This window comes from Bicyclus anynana, chromosome 7 (assembly GCF_947172395.1).
Source record: "Bicyclus anynana chromosome 7, ilBicAnyn1.1, whole genome shotgun sequence".
Taxonomy (NCBI): Eukaryota; Metazoa; Arthropoda; class Insecta; order Lepidoptera; family Nymphalidae; genus Bicyclus; species Bicyclus anynana.
In genome coordinates this window covers 3,198,964-3,216,194 of record NC_069089.1, presented here as the reverse complement: position 1 = coordinate 3,216,194, position 17,231 = coordinate 3,198,964, and the positions used below count along the sequence as shown (strand labels likewise).

General features: G+C 35.7%; 1 protein-coding gene across 1 annotated transcript in view; it reads right to left on the bottom strand.

Moving 5' to 3' along the window:
- The window catches only part of LOC112058139 (neuropeptide FF receptor 2-like), a 50,865-nt gene that overhangs the window by 17,890 nt on the left and 15,744 nt on the right, over positions 1 to 17,231 (bottom strand). Inside the window, exons 2-5 of the mRNA XM_024098821.2 lie at positions 9,534 to 9,676; positions 5,688 to 5,914; positions 3,919 to 4,021; positions 1,035 to 1,132 (exon numbers count right to left, since the gene is read on the bottom strand). Of these exons, the coding sequence (XP_023954589.2) occupies positions 1,035 to 1,132; positions 3,919 to 4,021; positions 5,688 to 5,914; positions 9,534 to 9,676 (571 nt within the window). The remainder of the gene's footprint in view (positions 1 to 1,034; positions 1,133 to 3,918; positions 4,022 to 5,687; positions 5,915 to 9,533; positions 9,677 to 17,231) is intronic.

The following is a 17,231-nucleotide window of genomic DNA, read 5'->3' as shown; positions in this document are numbered from 1 at the left end:
CAGAATGTACTCGTATTTATTTTATTTATTTTTGGTTTTACTACTTTACACTTATTTATACTAATATTATAAAAATGAAAGATTTGATTGTTTGTTTATTTGTTTATATTATGTAATGATTGGGCGACTATTGTCTCTAACCGTATTAAATGTATGAAACCGATATGCTTCTGACACGCTACCACACGTCACGAGACGTACCTAAGTGTATTTCTGCCTTTAGTTCACTTGTTTCTTAAGCTAGGGTTCCGTCGAAAAATGGTGAAATAAAAAGGGTTTCGAGGGCAAAAGAATTCGGAAACCGCTGCTATAAGCTATAGCTGTATTATATTTCCAAAGAAAAAGGGATCCTTCCTAAAACTCTAATATTGTAACCCAAGGTGTTAAATTTGTACCTTAAAAATTATTTAGATCACGCGCGCTGCAAAAATATAGATGATAGAATAAAATAATATACTACGACTTTGCAGTACACATCATTTCTTAGACATGTTATCAACCCTTATACGGCTCGCTGCTGAGCTCGAGTCACCTGTCAGAATGAGAGGGGTTAGGCCAATAGTCCACCACGCTGGCCCAATGCGGATTGGAAGACTTCACACACGCAGAGAATTGAGAAATTCTCTGGTGTGCAGGTTTCCTCACGATGTTTTCCTTCACCGTTTGAGACACGTGATATTTAATTTCTAAAAATGCACACAACTGAAAAGTTGGAGGTGCATGCCCCAGACCGGATTCGAACCCACGCCCTCCGGAATCGGAGGCAGAGTTCATATCCACTGGGCTATCACGTTTCTTCCTTAGACATAATTATAACTAATATACTGACACAATAAGTTTTCTTTTATTTAAACAAAATAATGGAAATGTTGCCGTTAGAACGGGCTCTCTAACTGTATGATGATATTAATTTATTATCAAAATAAAGCAATTGGTATACTTAGCAACCGTAACTCACACCGGATCACAGCAAGACTAAGATATAGGCAGTAGTACTTCCTAGAGAAGCTAAGCATAAGAACTATTAGTCTCACCTGCTGCATGCTAACGTTTCCCTCGTCGATGTCGAAGGGTGGTCGCACCGAGCACAGTGTTCGCCCCATGCAAGCGTACGACAGAATGGTGATGGAGCCTGAGACAAAAATATACTTGTAAAGAATAAAGAAAAGACATGTTCCAATTTTGTATTGAGACTGGGCCTTTATTCCGAGTGTCAACTAAGCAGAACATGTAGCTTAAAACATTCATTAAAAATATTTTTGGAACCCGCACTTTTTTAAATTAATTATATAAAGTTTAATTTTTACATTAGCTGGCAACATTAATTAAGACTTTTTGTCATGGCAACATTGCTCGTACCTCACACCCTGACAGATTGTCAGTGATCTTCACGTAGTCACGTTCGTCTACGGTGTTTTTAAAGCAATTTAAGAAATTGTTTTGTTTCATGTTTCTCTGTCTACGATTTAATGTTTCTTTTTAAGTTGTGTAATAATGACATTTGACAATATTACATGACCTTACACCGGATATGAATTGAATTCCACTAATTTTTATTGGCTATTCTGAATTTTACTGTAGGTATTGTCTATTTTTAATTTGTAGACAAGGGAGCGAAGCAAAGAAACATATTTATCTATAAAGATTCCAAAAATTCTGTAAATTATTTTCTCAACAGCAATTTGTATCTTCTATCCGTAAAAAAACATTATCGACCTGCTTATAAATAATAAAAAAAATGGGAAATGTCCAATAATGGGCCTTTATGGGCTACTCCTAATAACTTTACAAATCACGCATATGTGGAATGGTGCATCTTTGTGTTGAACATCCCGGCTGATATTTTGCGCAAAACTTATGCCCCTATTCGTACGATCATTTTTTATACGGGCGTTAAAAACGATGAAAAAGGGGTTGAAGTTAAATGAAGGTCTATTTCAAACGCCCAAAATTGAAAATGCAACTTCTTTACCTACTGAATACTTTTGTCGCTGTAAATTTTATTTAAACTTTTTTCTCTACGTTGCACTCTTATTGTAGAGTGCGTACACCGCCTTTTTCCTATCGACAACATAGAAACTTATCATTTGTCAAAATTTGATTTTTGAAGTTGTAGTTTAATGATTTTGTTAATGAATTTCTAAGTTCTTACGGTTGTTTTTATGGTTTTATATTCTAGAAAATGTGTACTTTATTCTGATGTATAAATATCTTGGTGTTGTGTAAGAAAAGTTTTATTCACGGGTTTCAAATTCACTTGTACCCTATTACAATTATATGAATTACATACATTTTAACGATGAATATTTGGTTCATCCCACACATTTTTTCCGCCTCCGTTATAAGTAGCTCGTAAAATGAGATTTCTTTTAATAGTTAGGTAGGCTATCTTTTAATATCTGTTCTATGTAGCTTACAAACAAATTTCTTAAAACAACAACTCTGATTTTATAGACTAAGATAGATTAAATTTTAGAGTCTATATAAGCACAGTAGGGTTGCTACGATGCTAATTGTCTTGAGACTTGAAGACAAGATTCCTCTTCTTATTTAAAACTACTTTTTTTTTATATCTGTTTAGTGGTTTCGTCGTGAAAGCGTAACAGGCAAATAAACAAACACACTGTCGCATTTACAATATTAGTATAAAATTATCCAGCGTCACAACATTACAAATGTATCTGAATTAAAATTAGCACAGATGTTTTGGAATATGGTATACTTAAGCCCTCATTCGAACGAGAGCTTTTTAACAGACATCAAAAAGCGATGAAATACAACAAATTTATTCCCAAGTACATGTTCACATGAAACCGTTTTTAAAACACGACATTTTCAATTTTATGCGTTTGACTTTCATTTAAGAGTGTGCAATATGTAATTTGGTGGTTACAAATGGTTCTGGATCTTAGATTCTGGAAAAGTTAGAAGCCTGATATTTGGGTAAATGATATTTCAAAGTGTTAGCTTCGTTATGACTATACAAAATACACAATTTGTAAATCTTTTCTCGATAGTTTATTTTTTTGAAAAATACATGTTTGCTCACATTTTGCTTTCAATCTCAAGAAAAGCAAACTTATTTTCTTAATTTTTTTGTTTTGTATAGAAAATTAGGTATATATCTTGAACATGGCCATTTTGTTTTTCATTATGTTGTTTAATTTACTTGCAATTAGGTAAAAATGGTTTTGGCGCTCACGTCATAAAATTTGCGTTGCGCGTCAATCGCTCCGTGCTTTTCACTCACGTGAAAGTCATAATTCGGCGTCTCGTTTGCGCTTCGACTTTTATCCATATCGTACCGACGCGCTGCGCGCTCTTAACTTCATACTTTAATTGAATATGCAATTTCGATAACGGCACATTTCGGATATTCTATACATACATCTCACAAATGTAAAATGTCTAATTACATGTTTAGATTATTTTTAAAACAAAATAATTTTAGTAATTTTCTAGGCTTTTTTTTTATTTTTTACATGTTAGCCCTTGACTACAATCTCACCTGATGGTAAGTGATGATGCAGTCTAAGATGGAAGTGGGCTAACTTGTTAGGAGGAGGATGAAAATCCACACCCTTTCGGTTTCTACACGGCATCGTACCGGAACGCTAAATCGCTTGACGGTACGTCTTTGCCGGTACGGTGGTAACTAGCCAAGGCCGAAGCCTCCCACCAGCCAAAAAATTAACACCAAAATGTAATCCATTATTTACTTTTAGAAATTATACACTGATTTTGGAATATAATTAGTTTTCTTTTTAATTTAAATTTTCAGACATGTGCCCATTTCGAAATAGCATATTCAATTAAACGCTTTATTAACGTCCGTTAAAAATACTCATTTCATTGCGATCGATAGTGATGCGAGTGATACCGTTGGGCATAGCTATTCAATAGGTTGTTATAACTTACCAGGTATTGCATACACTAAGGTGAAACTGAAGGTGCCAAACTGTTTTCGTGTCTCCGTACTGGGCCATTCCTCTGTACAAAAGTGGACGTCCTTAGTTTCTATCTGAAACAGAAGCTACAATAAATCATTCATCCACGAGGACGTGATAGCCCAGTGGATATGACCTCTGCCTCCGATTCTGGAGGGTGTGGGTTTGAATCCGGTCCGGGCATGCACCTCTAACTTTTCAGTTGTGTGCATTTAAGAAATTAAATATCACGTGTCTCAAACGGTGAAGGAAAACATCGTGATTAAACCTGCATACCAGACAATTTTCTTAATTCTCTGCGTGTGTGAAGTCTACCAATCCGCATTGGGCCAACGTGGTGGACTATTGGCCTAACCCCTCTCATTCTGAGTGGAGACTCGAGCTCAGCAGTGAGCCGAATATGGGTTGATAATGATGATTCATCCACACATCACCTGATGGTCATCCACTGACAGACTTTATCAAAATCATCATTATCTTATTAGCCGAGACGTCCTGCAAGGCCTTTGTCCTGTGGACATCAAAACGTTCTAAACATCACGATACTGAGCCGCCTGCATCCAGCGAATCCCTGGGACTCGCTTGATGTCGTGAGTCTACCTGGTGGGGGGCCGACCAACAACAAAATAACCTGCTTGGGTCGCCATTTCAGCACCTTGGGACCCCAACTTCGTAAATTGAAACTTTTCCATCGTCTCAATTATTTCGATGCAATTCGCGCTACAGCTGGTCGCGGATTAGGGATAAAATAAAAAGCGCTCGGCATAGCAGCCAAGGCCAATATGGCAGCGTCCATACTTTCATTAGCATCATAGTTTCATAAAACCACCACAATGACTTTATTGAATTTGTTTATTTTCCAGAACTGAGAATATATGAGCCATATATTATAATGAATATCAGAAAAGTAATTTTAATTCCAAAATATTTTAAACCAGCCTTCGAACCATATAATTAACGTTACGGTCCTTTACAAACAATAAAGTTATTCAAAATTGCAAAACTGACGCGCATTTAGGTAAACCTTTCAAGCTACTACGGTCTGAGTACTTCACTTTCCATGTTTCACTTACCCGTCAATACCGAATAATTGATATGTAATAGCTGCTTTTAACGTTGTTTGTTCAGTGTATAACACATATTTGTAAAGAAATCTAATAATTGCAAAGTGTATCATTAGATTTTCTCCCCAAAAACCTTCTACTAAAAATACCACAATCAAAATATTATTAAACCATCTGTTATTGCTATAATTTCACATTCAGATACATTTACAACGTAAACAAAATTTAATACAAAATTCTATATAGTGCCAAATATTTTGTGGTAGCCAAAATTATGGAGCTATAGTTACTATGTATGCAACTTTTAATTCTTCGAAGACTTAGTAGGCACTTTCAAAACTGTCTTGATGGGGGGAGGTTTTTACAAAAGATTTTTTTTAAGCAATAAGCTGCTAGATGCTCGCGTCTCGAGACTGTTGTGTTTGGAAGTCCATGCAAGAGGCCTATGAGGTCTATGTTCAGCAGTGGACGTCCATCAGCTATTAATGATGATGATGATGATGATGATGATGATGATGATGATGATGATGGTGATGATGATGATAATTATGATGATGATGATGATGATGATGATGATGATGACGGTGATGATGGTGATGATGATGATGATGATGGTGATAATGATGATGATGATGAAGCTGAAATAACTAGTAACACCTTCAGGGGTCAAACTTACCGAAATATTCCTATGAGCTTTAGATATAACAGGCACCGACTCCTTCCTGACAGACGCCACCATCAGGAGTGGGATAAAGATAAGCAGCGCTGCAAACCACAGCAGCGAGAGCAGCAGCAAGGCCTGCCGTCGCCCGGGGGGTCGCAGCCGCGGCTCGGGGGAGATGGACAGCCAGCGGTCCACCGACATCGCTGTGAGGGTGAACACGCTTGCAGCCACCGCTACTCCTGAACACAAGTGTTTTGGTATAACTATTCACGGCCTCCGTGGCGCAGTGGTATGCGCGGTGGATTTAATGACGGAGGTCCTAGGTTCGATCCCCGGCTGGGCCGATTGAGGTTTTCTTAATTGGTCCACGTCTAGCTGGTGGGAGACTTCGGCCGTGGCTAGTTACCACCCTACCGACAAAGACGTACCGCCAAGCGATTTAGCGTTTCGGTACGATGTCGTGTAGAAACCGAAAGGAGTTTGGATTTTCATACTCCTCCTAACAAGTTAGCCCGCTTCCATCTTAGATTACATCATCACTTACCATCAGGTGAGATTGTAGTCAAGGGCTAACTTGTAAAGAGTAAAAAAAATAAAAAAAAAACTTCTAGCACACTATAATGATATGTCGGCGCGAGTAATTGATCGGTCGTCATGAATCGAGATAGTACAAAACTGGGTTAAAAGTAGTGCGAGACCGAGTGCTGGTGATATAAGAGACCGCTCGGGCGGTCTAGCTCATTCTTTTCGTGGTGTTCGATCCGTCTACACCTTTGTTGGATAATAATCCTGGGTTATGGGATAGGCGGGGAGAGTGACTTGAGTGGAAAAGTGTTAGACATCTGTCAAAGGCGCCTTTAACCCTACACACATCGTTCACAAGTGCGTGACTCCACTCAAGGTCATTCTCTGCCACTCAGAGTTTATTGGTAACATGGTGGGAATTGTTAGACCTGACAAACTTTCATTCAATAATTGTGTTTTGCAGACAACCGCTTCTGATGTGAAACCCCATATACTCCGACAGATACTTACTATGTATTTTTTCATGTCTCGAAAATATATAAATAAAAAATTCAAATTCAAAATTCATTTCAAATAGGTTCAGTTTACAAGCACTTTTGAAACGTCATTTGACTATTTGTTAAGATTCTGCCACCGGTTCGGAAATCAGTTTCTGCTGAGAAGAACCGGCAAGAAACTCAAGTCTCTTTTTATAATAAAAATCATACAGGTTTATAATTTACAATTGATAATAATTGTGACGGTGTAAAGCGCCATCTGTTGGCATGATGACGAAATCCGTACAAAACGCGCTCATAAAAGGTGCGAAGAATTGATTATATTATGGGTCGCTAGTGAATGGGCGTCTAAACCGTAGATGGCGACAGGAGCGTGTCTCTTTGTGTGAGATTGCGTTTCGTTTCAGGGTCGGGGTGTGCAAATTTGCAATTTTCGGGTAAAACAAACGTCGTGGGGGTTCAAAAACATATAATAAGGCACTAGAATGGTGTTGGCAAGCTTATGATTTGTGAATACAAAAATAAAAGGGATAAATATTTTCTATTGTTATAGTTAAGATTTGTATGAACGAACAAATTTTTTGATGCGTCGAAAGAAAACGTGTGAGCAAAGTTCTCGCCGGGGACAGGGTTTCGGTCATTTTCTGGAAACAGCCACCATGAGCTGAACAAAAATATCCGGGGGGGAAGGATTTAATGTAGCAGGTCTGCTGAGACCAAAAACCTTAACTAAAATATTATGTTCAGCTCATTGAAAATATAAGTTTTATTAAGTCTTGGGAAAATCACAGGAGTCTTCCGTGAGTACATATTTTTTGCACATTCAGGTATTACAAAATGGCCGCTGTTAAAGAATGTATAAATCTTTGTTCCAGTTCCCGTTGGCCATGAATTCGTATAGCGACTAAATTTAATATTTGGGGGGGTGGGCTAGAGAGAACTGATATTATCAGGTAAGAAATATTTTTCACCTTACGGGACATTGGGCGGGGTCATTGACCACGCCGGTAGAACTTAACAATGACGTGTCATTTCTTCGTTTCAGTGGAAAAAATAAAAAAAAGAAAAATAAGAAAGAAAGATATAAGAATGAGTTTCGAGAACCTTTGAGAATTTAAAAGGGTAATTTATGAGGTTTTACGAGTTTCGAAGGGGTTGTACGAATCCGTCGTGACGTCGCGGGATTCGTGGAAGGCGTTAATTTCGGGGGGGATTTTGGATATTTGGACATTGGTTCCGAACCGTGTTCGGATATAATTTAAAGTTTAGTGCTTAACGATTTATGGTGGTATTTTGTATTTTGTACGTGGTATTTTGTATTTTGTACGTGGTATTTTGTATTTAGTATTTTGTACGTGGTATTTTGGTATATATGATACTTTGTGTAATTTTGTCCAACAGCAAATATTATGCTGCTTGAGGATTCTATTGTAGTACATGCGTAATTAAAGGTTTAGTTATGCTTTCTCTTACGGAGGTGGAATTGTGGGAAAATAAACAAACTTTCCGTTTGGTTGGTTGGTGACCGGTAGTGTGATTTGGACCCACGGGCTCTCAATTCAACGACTGAGATACCGGGTCATTAGAGCCTTTGAGTCCGGTCCAAGTAACCCACATCTTCTTTCCTCCGTGGGACGAGGAAAACATCACTCGCACTAAGCGTATATGATTTATCATAGTTTCTAGTTATCTAATAAGAAATAACTGACAAATAAAGAATTTCTGGACTTTCTGTGTGAGTCTTTATTATTTCATCCAAATAGCCTCACAGTCTCAATTAGGTAGGTTAGGTTAGTTTAATAGGAAATAGCATACAGTGACCAGGTGGACTGGAACCCAGGACCTCTGGAGCTGGATTGAACATAAGTTCCGACACTTCATTTTTCTCTTTGTGACGCGTGGGCCTGCGGCCTCCAACCCTGTGGGCCTGCGTTTTCGCACAATATTACAATTTCTTATAATTTTACTTCCTGTGTGAAGATGGAAGATGATCCAATGACTTTTAAGCACCGTTATCATAAACAAACTCGTCATAGTTGTAGTAACCTTGACTAAGCAAATGTTTTTAACACATTGCATAAAGTTATGCATTGCCAGGTCCATCACAGTCTTGGGGATCTTGTTATAGAATATGTGGCACTGTGACTTATTAACATTACATTAGCCCAGCTTAGTAATATAAAAAAAAAATCAGAATATAATTTTTTGAATGAAATAAATGATTTATTTCAGAATATAAAAAAATCCATAGTGTGTTAGTAAACAGTTATTAGGTAATACTTAAGTGTTAGAATGTACATGAAAAACGTGCCAGTGAAGCTTAAACAAAATGGGCTAGTAAAATAAAAGAAGAAGAAGAAATACTTTATTGCACACAAAAATATAATTATAAATTAAAACAATAAAAAGACAAATTAAACTTAGCATACAAAGGCGGCCTTATTACTAAAAGTAATCTCTACCAGGCAACCCCTGACGAGAGAACTTGCGAAGAAAGACGGGAAGTCTTTCTTCGCAAGAAAGACGGGAAGTCTTTCTTAAAACTTAATATTGAATGGCCTCCTTGACTGCAGGTGTGCACATCATGTTTATTTAACTAAAACGAATTGGGGTCGTGTTGGGGTCTCAAGGTGCTGGGACGGCTACCCCGCACTGGAAAATGTCAACAAGCCACTAGGTGGACTGACAGTGGCGGATGATGATGACGATGATGACAATTAAGCATAACTAAAGAAGCCTCAATAGCTCAACGGTAAAAGGGATCGCTCTCATCATCATACCTCTCTTAAATATTATCTGTTTATAGCAAAAAAGTGCCTGACTGATCCGAACAAACCTTGTATGTAGTTGACAATCTTGCAGACGGTCTCCCCGTAGAACCACACCAGTGTGATGGCCTTACTGAGCTGGATGGGCATACACACGCCGGTCACCAGCAGATCGGCCGCTGACAGGTTCACAAGGAAGATGTTCGTTACACTGAAGACAAGAAAATATTATGAAATTCAACAACTGGATTTGATTACCAGCACGGCTCAGCTTAGCATTTATTTTTTTCTAAATTGGCTCATATGATATCCACGAAAAGTTGTCTGTAGGCACCGAATTGTTACATTAATTCTCAATTTCGTATATAATATGTCAACTAATATAATAAAGTTACTGAATTAGCCTGCAGGTTCGGTTTTTTGATAGACACCGGCCATAGAATAAACTTGTACCTAAATGAGTCCGCCTCAATCTTAGGCTGCATCATAACAACAGGTGAGATCGCAGTCAAGGGCTAACTTGTCATCGAATAAAAAAATATATAACAAGAACGCCAGAAATTCTTAGTCTCTTGAAAATTGAGCTCTTTGTTTTCTTTCTTCCAAGAAATTCTGAGCTCGGAGATAGGAACTTTTGCCGTGCTTCGCAGAATACGTAAATTTGTCAGCCCTGATTATTTTGCAATAATGATCGATGAGAGTCATCATTATCACTAAAAGAGTTATCATTATCACTGAAAGCCTACCCTGATTGTATGGTGTATCAAAGCTCCATATCGTCTCCTCTATTAGATAATTAATAATAATATTTTTAATAATCGATAGTAGTCTTTGTTAAAAAAGACTGCTATCGATTATAAAGAATACTGCACGCAAGTGACTCAAGACCTTTTTATTTGGACGTTTTTACAAGAGGCCCTCGTCCAGCAGTGAACATTAATATTATATCGGTAATAAATCAGTGTGGACGATGAATAATCACTTTATTATCATTAAATTGTAGAAATACTCGTATTAAATTTTGAATTTTATTAACATTGTTAAGATTTCAAAAAAAAGACAAACACATAAATGAGAGGATTAAAAATGTAATAATAATAAATATACTTTAATGAAATGAAATGAAATGAAATGAAAATGAAATGAAATGAAAATTTATTGTTTTATCAAGTTTACATAGCTGATTGGGCTGGGACCTTCTATTAAGTACTAGACCTGTATCAGAAAGCCCCGCTCTTCCTTAACTATAATATTATTATAATTATAAAATAAAAACAATAATTTTAACATAAATCAAATAATACATAATTTTCTTACAATTCTAACATGCAAAATAAGTGAGAAATAAGAATAAAATTGTTTGCATGAGCATGCGTACAAGTGCGTGTGTGCGTGTAAGTGCGTGTGAGTGTGTGTGTGTGTGTGTGTGTGTGTGTGTGTGTGTGTGTGTGTGTGTGTGTGTGTGTGTGTGTGAGTAATTGAAACTGAAATGGAATGTGTATCCAATCTAATATTCCTGTTTATTGTTTTGTCTTAACTAACTCGGAATTTATTTAATAACGTTTAACAGATCTTCGGTTTCATCATAGGTAAGGGCTTGTAACCATGGAGAGAGCTTCCCCTTGCAGTCAAAGTAGTTTAAGGGGTAAATACCCAAAAGTTTATTAAGTCTATTATATAACATACTTGATCGTTTTTTATATTGCATAGCTGCAAAACAAGTTTTGTTAATTATTGTGGTTGTAACGTTGCCGTGACGTCTTTTATTTAAATGATCTGGATTAAAATGAAGGGATTTGTGCAGTTTTAAAGTGGCGTTTAAGATGAATAATTGTCTTACTGTTAACATTTTACTTTCTGAATATAATAAGTCCGTAGGGTGTTGATAGGATTTAAAATATATGGTTTTTAATAAGTACCGCTGAGCTCTTTCAACTTCAACAAATCTTGTTTTAGCAGCTCCTCCCCATAAAGGAATACAATAAGTTAAGATGGGTTGTGCCAAAGCAATATATATTTTGTTGAGCAAGTTAGTCGGAGCAACATATCTTAGTTTCTTAAAAATCCAGTTCAATTTCCTAACCCTATTTGCAACTAGTTCAATTTGTGGATACCAAGACAACTTTTGGTCAATCATGATACCTAGATATTTAATAGAGACTACTTTGTCAATAATAGGACAACCACAAGCTTTACTCGTTACGTCACCGCATTTATGAATTCTTATGCAAAGGTCATTTTTTGGTTGACTATTATTTTTTATAGAGAAACAAATATAATTAGTTTTAGCAGCATTAAGAGTAAGTAAATTTAGATGTAACCATGAAGAAACCAATGCAAGACCTTCTTCAGTCGAGGATGTAACTTCCTTCCAGGTTGAGCCGGAGAACACAATTGCCGTATCGTCAGCGTACGAAATTATTTGAGCATTTTTCAAATTTAAGTTACATAGACTGTTGATGTATACCAGAAACAGAGTCGGCCCCAAGACACTCCCCTGTGGTACTCCATATGAAATATTTGTCTCTTCGCTAACATACTCTCCTATTTTGACTTTTTGCTTTCGATTTATTAAATAGTCCCTAAATAACTTTAAAGGAGTACCTCTAATTCCTATTCCTTCAAGCTTCTGCACCAGAATGGGAACCGAGACGGTGTCAAAAGCCTTTTTCAGGTCCAAAAAGACACATAAGCATTTTTTTCTCAAATCAATTTGGTCAACAATTGATGTTGTTAGGTATAAAATGGCATCTTCTGTCGATTTACCCTGTCTAAAACCGAATTGTGTTTTTGATATTACTTTGTATTTATCTAAGTAATTAATAAGTCTTTTATTTATACATTTTTCTAGTATTTTAGATATAACTGGTAGAACCGATATTGGCCTGTAGTTATTTACATCGTCTCGGACACCACTCTTATGTATTGGCGTTATAACAGCTTCTTTTAGAGGAGAAGGAAAAATACCCCTTTCAAAGCATAGGTTGGCGAAGTGACAAATTATTGGGGATACCACATCTCTGGCCATCTTTAAAAATCTAGTAGAAATATTATCCAGTCCTGTAGATCTATTGGTCTTGAGACTAGAAAGCACACTATTAATTTCTTCAGTTGACGTACTCAGTAAGACAAAAGATGACAGTTGAGTATACACTGTATCTGTTGAGTAGGACTTTGACTGACCAGAAATAATATCCTCTGCCAAACCCTTACCAATATTCGCAAAGTAATTGTTAACATAATTAGTAGAGTCTGTAGGAGATGCCTTGACTTTAAGTAAAGCAGTATTATATGTGTTACCCGGAGCTAAGTTAGTTACCCTCTTAATATTTTTCCATAAAGTTTTAGAATTGTTGGAAGATCTTGCTAGTTGTTCCCTGTCATAATTCAGTTTAAGTTTCTTTATAAGATTGTTACAGTGATTTCTATAACGTTTATACGTTATTTTTAAAATTTCATTTAGGGGGTCTTGTTTACACTTTCTTTGCATTTTATTTCGATTTTTAATACAACGTAGGATACCTGGGGTAATCCAAGGCTTAATAATGCGTTTATTTTTTGGAATTTTTACAGTTTTCGTATTTTCCTGGATGGATTCATGTATTGATATAAGTAACTGGTGTATAATATAGTTGGGATCTTCACTAAAGAGCAACCGTGAAAGGTTTTTTTGTCGTAGAGATTTCAAAGCATCGTCATAGCTAATAACTTCTTTCGTTTTTGAAACAGAGACAACGTTTTTGTGTTTAGAGATTTTTAGGTGAAGTACTACTGTTAAATGATCAGTTATTGAAGTGTTAAGAACGGCTATATTCGTTGAAACGTTGCTTTTCAGTTTTAGGAAGAAATGATCTAAGCAGCTTGACCCTCTCGTTGGAAGTACATGACCGGGCAGAAATCCTAGGGTAGAAAGTATGTTTAAATAATTAGACCTATTGTTACGTTCATGATTTTGCTCAGTTTCTTTTGAAATAATATTAATATTAATGTCTCCAGTAATAATAAGGTTTTTATCTGTTTTGAGGTGCTCCAAGTAGCTACTTAAGGAGTTGATGAATGCATCAACATCAGAACTCGAGGGAGAGCGGTATATACCAAGTATAATGCAATTATTAAGTTCAATTTGCAGGCATGATGCTTGACTGATCTGTATTTCTTTGAAGTCCACATTTAATGTTTTTTTAACGTAAATAACTACACCATCGTTTTGGTTATAATAAGTTGTAGTTGAAAATGAGTTATACTCTGGAAGAATTGGTACATTTTTATTGGGATGCAACCAACATTCTGTTAAAATGATTATGTCTATGTTACAGTGTAGTGTTGACAACATGATTTCTAGATCATTTATGTTGCTGTGAATACTCCTGATATTTTGATTTAAAATTGTAATATCTTGTTCTCTTATATTATGGAAATACTTTGGCAAGTCTTCCAGATCACAACTCTGTGAATGATAAATATCAGTATTGTCTATCTCCTGCGCGTTAGTTAACTGACTATCCATAATCAAGTACCGTACATTGTAATAAGATGTGTCGTAAATGTTCTACGTAAAAAGTTGTAATGTGAAGGTAGTAAAAAAGAGTGATTATTATTTGTGTTATTAAAACTAAGATAGATATTACATATTTTAACATTAAGATTATACTTCTGAGTTCATGATTGATTGTGTAACATGTTTGTATTGTATATGGGTATGTGTATTTTAAGATCGTATTAAATTTGTGTGAATTGTTAAGTATGGATATGAGTGCAAGTGTGCTAAGTAGTGAATCGCTAGTCATTATACCAACGTTATATTTGTTAGTCCATTTTAGGTTTTTTTTTATTGAATGCATTCTATACACAGTGTGACAAGCGAAACTATAAGTATGTATTGGTATGAGTACAAAAATTGCCCTAACTAATATATTCATTTTCAACCATAAATTATGGCTAAATTCTATAATTGTTAAGACTAAGTATGTATATGATGTAAATATTATGAAACAAGTATAATTGTATGTATTAATTATTTGTGTGAGATCAAGAGTGTTATCAAGAATATTTGATTTAACTAGTTGTAGTTTATATTTGTAACTACTAAAAACAACAAGTATCGTGGAGTATGTATGTGGTATATGTATTTTGTTACAGGCAGCTTTAAGTGTATAAGTTTGAGTGAGTTTACAGGAAACTGCATCGTACATAGTTAAATTTAACAATAGTACACAAAAACAATAATAATGGACATATGAGAGTACAAAGACTAAGTGAAAAACATAGACATCTGTGTAAAATGATAATCTGACGTTAGGAACTGAGCATAGTCATTTTTCTTGCAAGAGTTTTTGGATTTGGGATTCATTCGTGATTAAAATGATACGTGATTCCTCGTTTTTTCTTAGATATATTTTTCCGTACGCCGTCCAGCAGAATTTGTATGCTCTTGACTTAACAAGATCGCGGGCCAGAAAAAATAAACGGGCCGCTTTAGGCGTCAGCTGTTCAGAAACATAAATAGGGGTGTCTTCAGAGGTGCGGAACCCCAAATGCTTGGCACATAACTTTGTTTTATGTTTTATATTGAAAGACTTACTCATTTTGAGTAGGTCAGTTTTTAACATAGTGGAAGTCGTTTCTACGATAATTGGAGTATTTTGGACACCCTCCTTTTTTGAACGGACTCTGAAGATATCTTTAATGTCACTTTTATTGATTTTACAGTCAATGCTGTTTGATAAAGATATCATCATATCTATTAAATCCTCTTTGGTTTCATTATTTTTCTTAGGTACGTTTTTCAATTCAAGGTTCGTTTTTCGACTTTCTCTTTGTAAATCTTCGATTTTATCTTCCAAAATGGTTATATATTTTTTATCTTCCTTTATTTGCCCTTCCATACTTTCTATCTTTTTTTTAAATTCCTCATTCTGTACAGAGAGAACTGACACAGAGTTCTCAATCTTCATATTTGTGTTTTGAATTTCCTTGAGGGTAGTCATTAAAGTCGAAACCATGTTTCGCACTTCCTCTTTGAAGCTATGCAGTTCTTGAGACATGTCATCTCCCCTTTTTCTTTTTACCCGCATTGACGTAAAATTCGGTGGCGTGGTAAAATTGGGTGTACCTGTCATTTGATGGAGATCCGAGTCCGAAAACGATCGATCTAAAGAGGGCTCCATTTCTATGTTATTGCAAACTTTATTTTATATTTATTTAGACAGAGTAGGCTGAGGCTCACTTTTTAAAGGCTCAAAAAGGCAGGAGTTCAGAGCCGAAATTGTCTATGCCAATTTATAATTAGATGTTGGCAGTACTGACTTTTGACATAACCGTAATTGACGTCGGTGACGCAGCCAATCAGCTGATTTCTTGTTGTTTATGTTAGTCCGGAGTCGTTCACGTATTTTTGTGAATATTTAAACACTTTTGTCTGATTATTGCCAACGGTTTGCGCGGAAGAAAGATAGAAAAGTTTTAATCACAAATTCAACCAAGAGATTATCCAAAATTCCAAGTAAAAACACTGTGAAATGGTGCCACTGTGCAGATCAACTGTTACTCACTGATTTTACATAAAATAAGTGGATTTAATACAAGTTTTTAAAATTATTTATCGGGAGCACTGAAAAATAGTGTTTACACCGCGAAACCGGAAGCGGAAGAGTGATACTTAAACAATACACATCACTATCTAGCCCCAAAGTAAGCATACAGAGTAGCTTGTGTTATGGGTGCTAAGATAGTTGATATTATAATATTAATATACAATTATATACTACATATAAATACTTATATAATGTATAAATACACACAGACACTGGAAAACACTCATGCTCATCACACATGTAGGTAATGTTTATTACATGTAATGTTAATAATTAATGAAAAAGAAACAGAATAAGAGACAACATTCAAAGACAACGTCGTTCTCTTAATTAAATATTTTATTAGAATACCAAAATAGATATTATTAATACATACATATAGCCGAACGTAGAACCTCCTCCTTTTTAGAAGTCGGTTAAAAGTCACTAAAGCAAATATTGTAAGTGTTGCAAGAATGTGTCAACAATCAATATTCGGGATCACAAATTTTGATTTAGATTATAACTATGTACGGAAAATTCAAGATGAGATAACTTAATGGCGGATGGGGGTAGAAAACAATTAATCTCTCCTGTCGCTTGAGGCCCCAATTTGTCTACCTGCATGAAATCAATTTTGTGGATAACTACACAGAATTTTGGAGCGTTGATGATAGAGGTCGCAATTATAATGGATAACTTTACACCAATTAGATAAGCTGAGATGGCTTACGACAAAACTTAATATTGTTTTGTTTACATTGTACATAATCTACATTTTATAGATTTAATTCCTTTTCCTCACTGACTTATCGGATTTATATTTACCCGACGTGTCGTATTGTGACGCATCAGAACAAAATCGGTATCATACATTCTGCTTCAGAAGCTAAAAATACAAAATGCCCCTTTGCCCCTAGGCAAAGAGTAAAGTTATAATTTTATGCCCTTATAAAACAGCACTGTATAAGACCTCAACCTTCTATGACCTCAGCGATAAGATTCGTGATAGGGTAAATTTAGGGAACGATTTAGTGCCTATTGGATTGGATCTAGATTACCTAATCTTAAGGTTACCGACGAGGTCAGTTGCCAAATATTATCTTAATATATAAATGCGAAAGATCATTCATCACGTAATCTCAAAAACCGCTTGACGTACAAAAATGAAATTTGGCAGGGAGGTAGTTTATA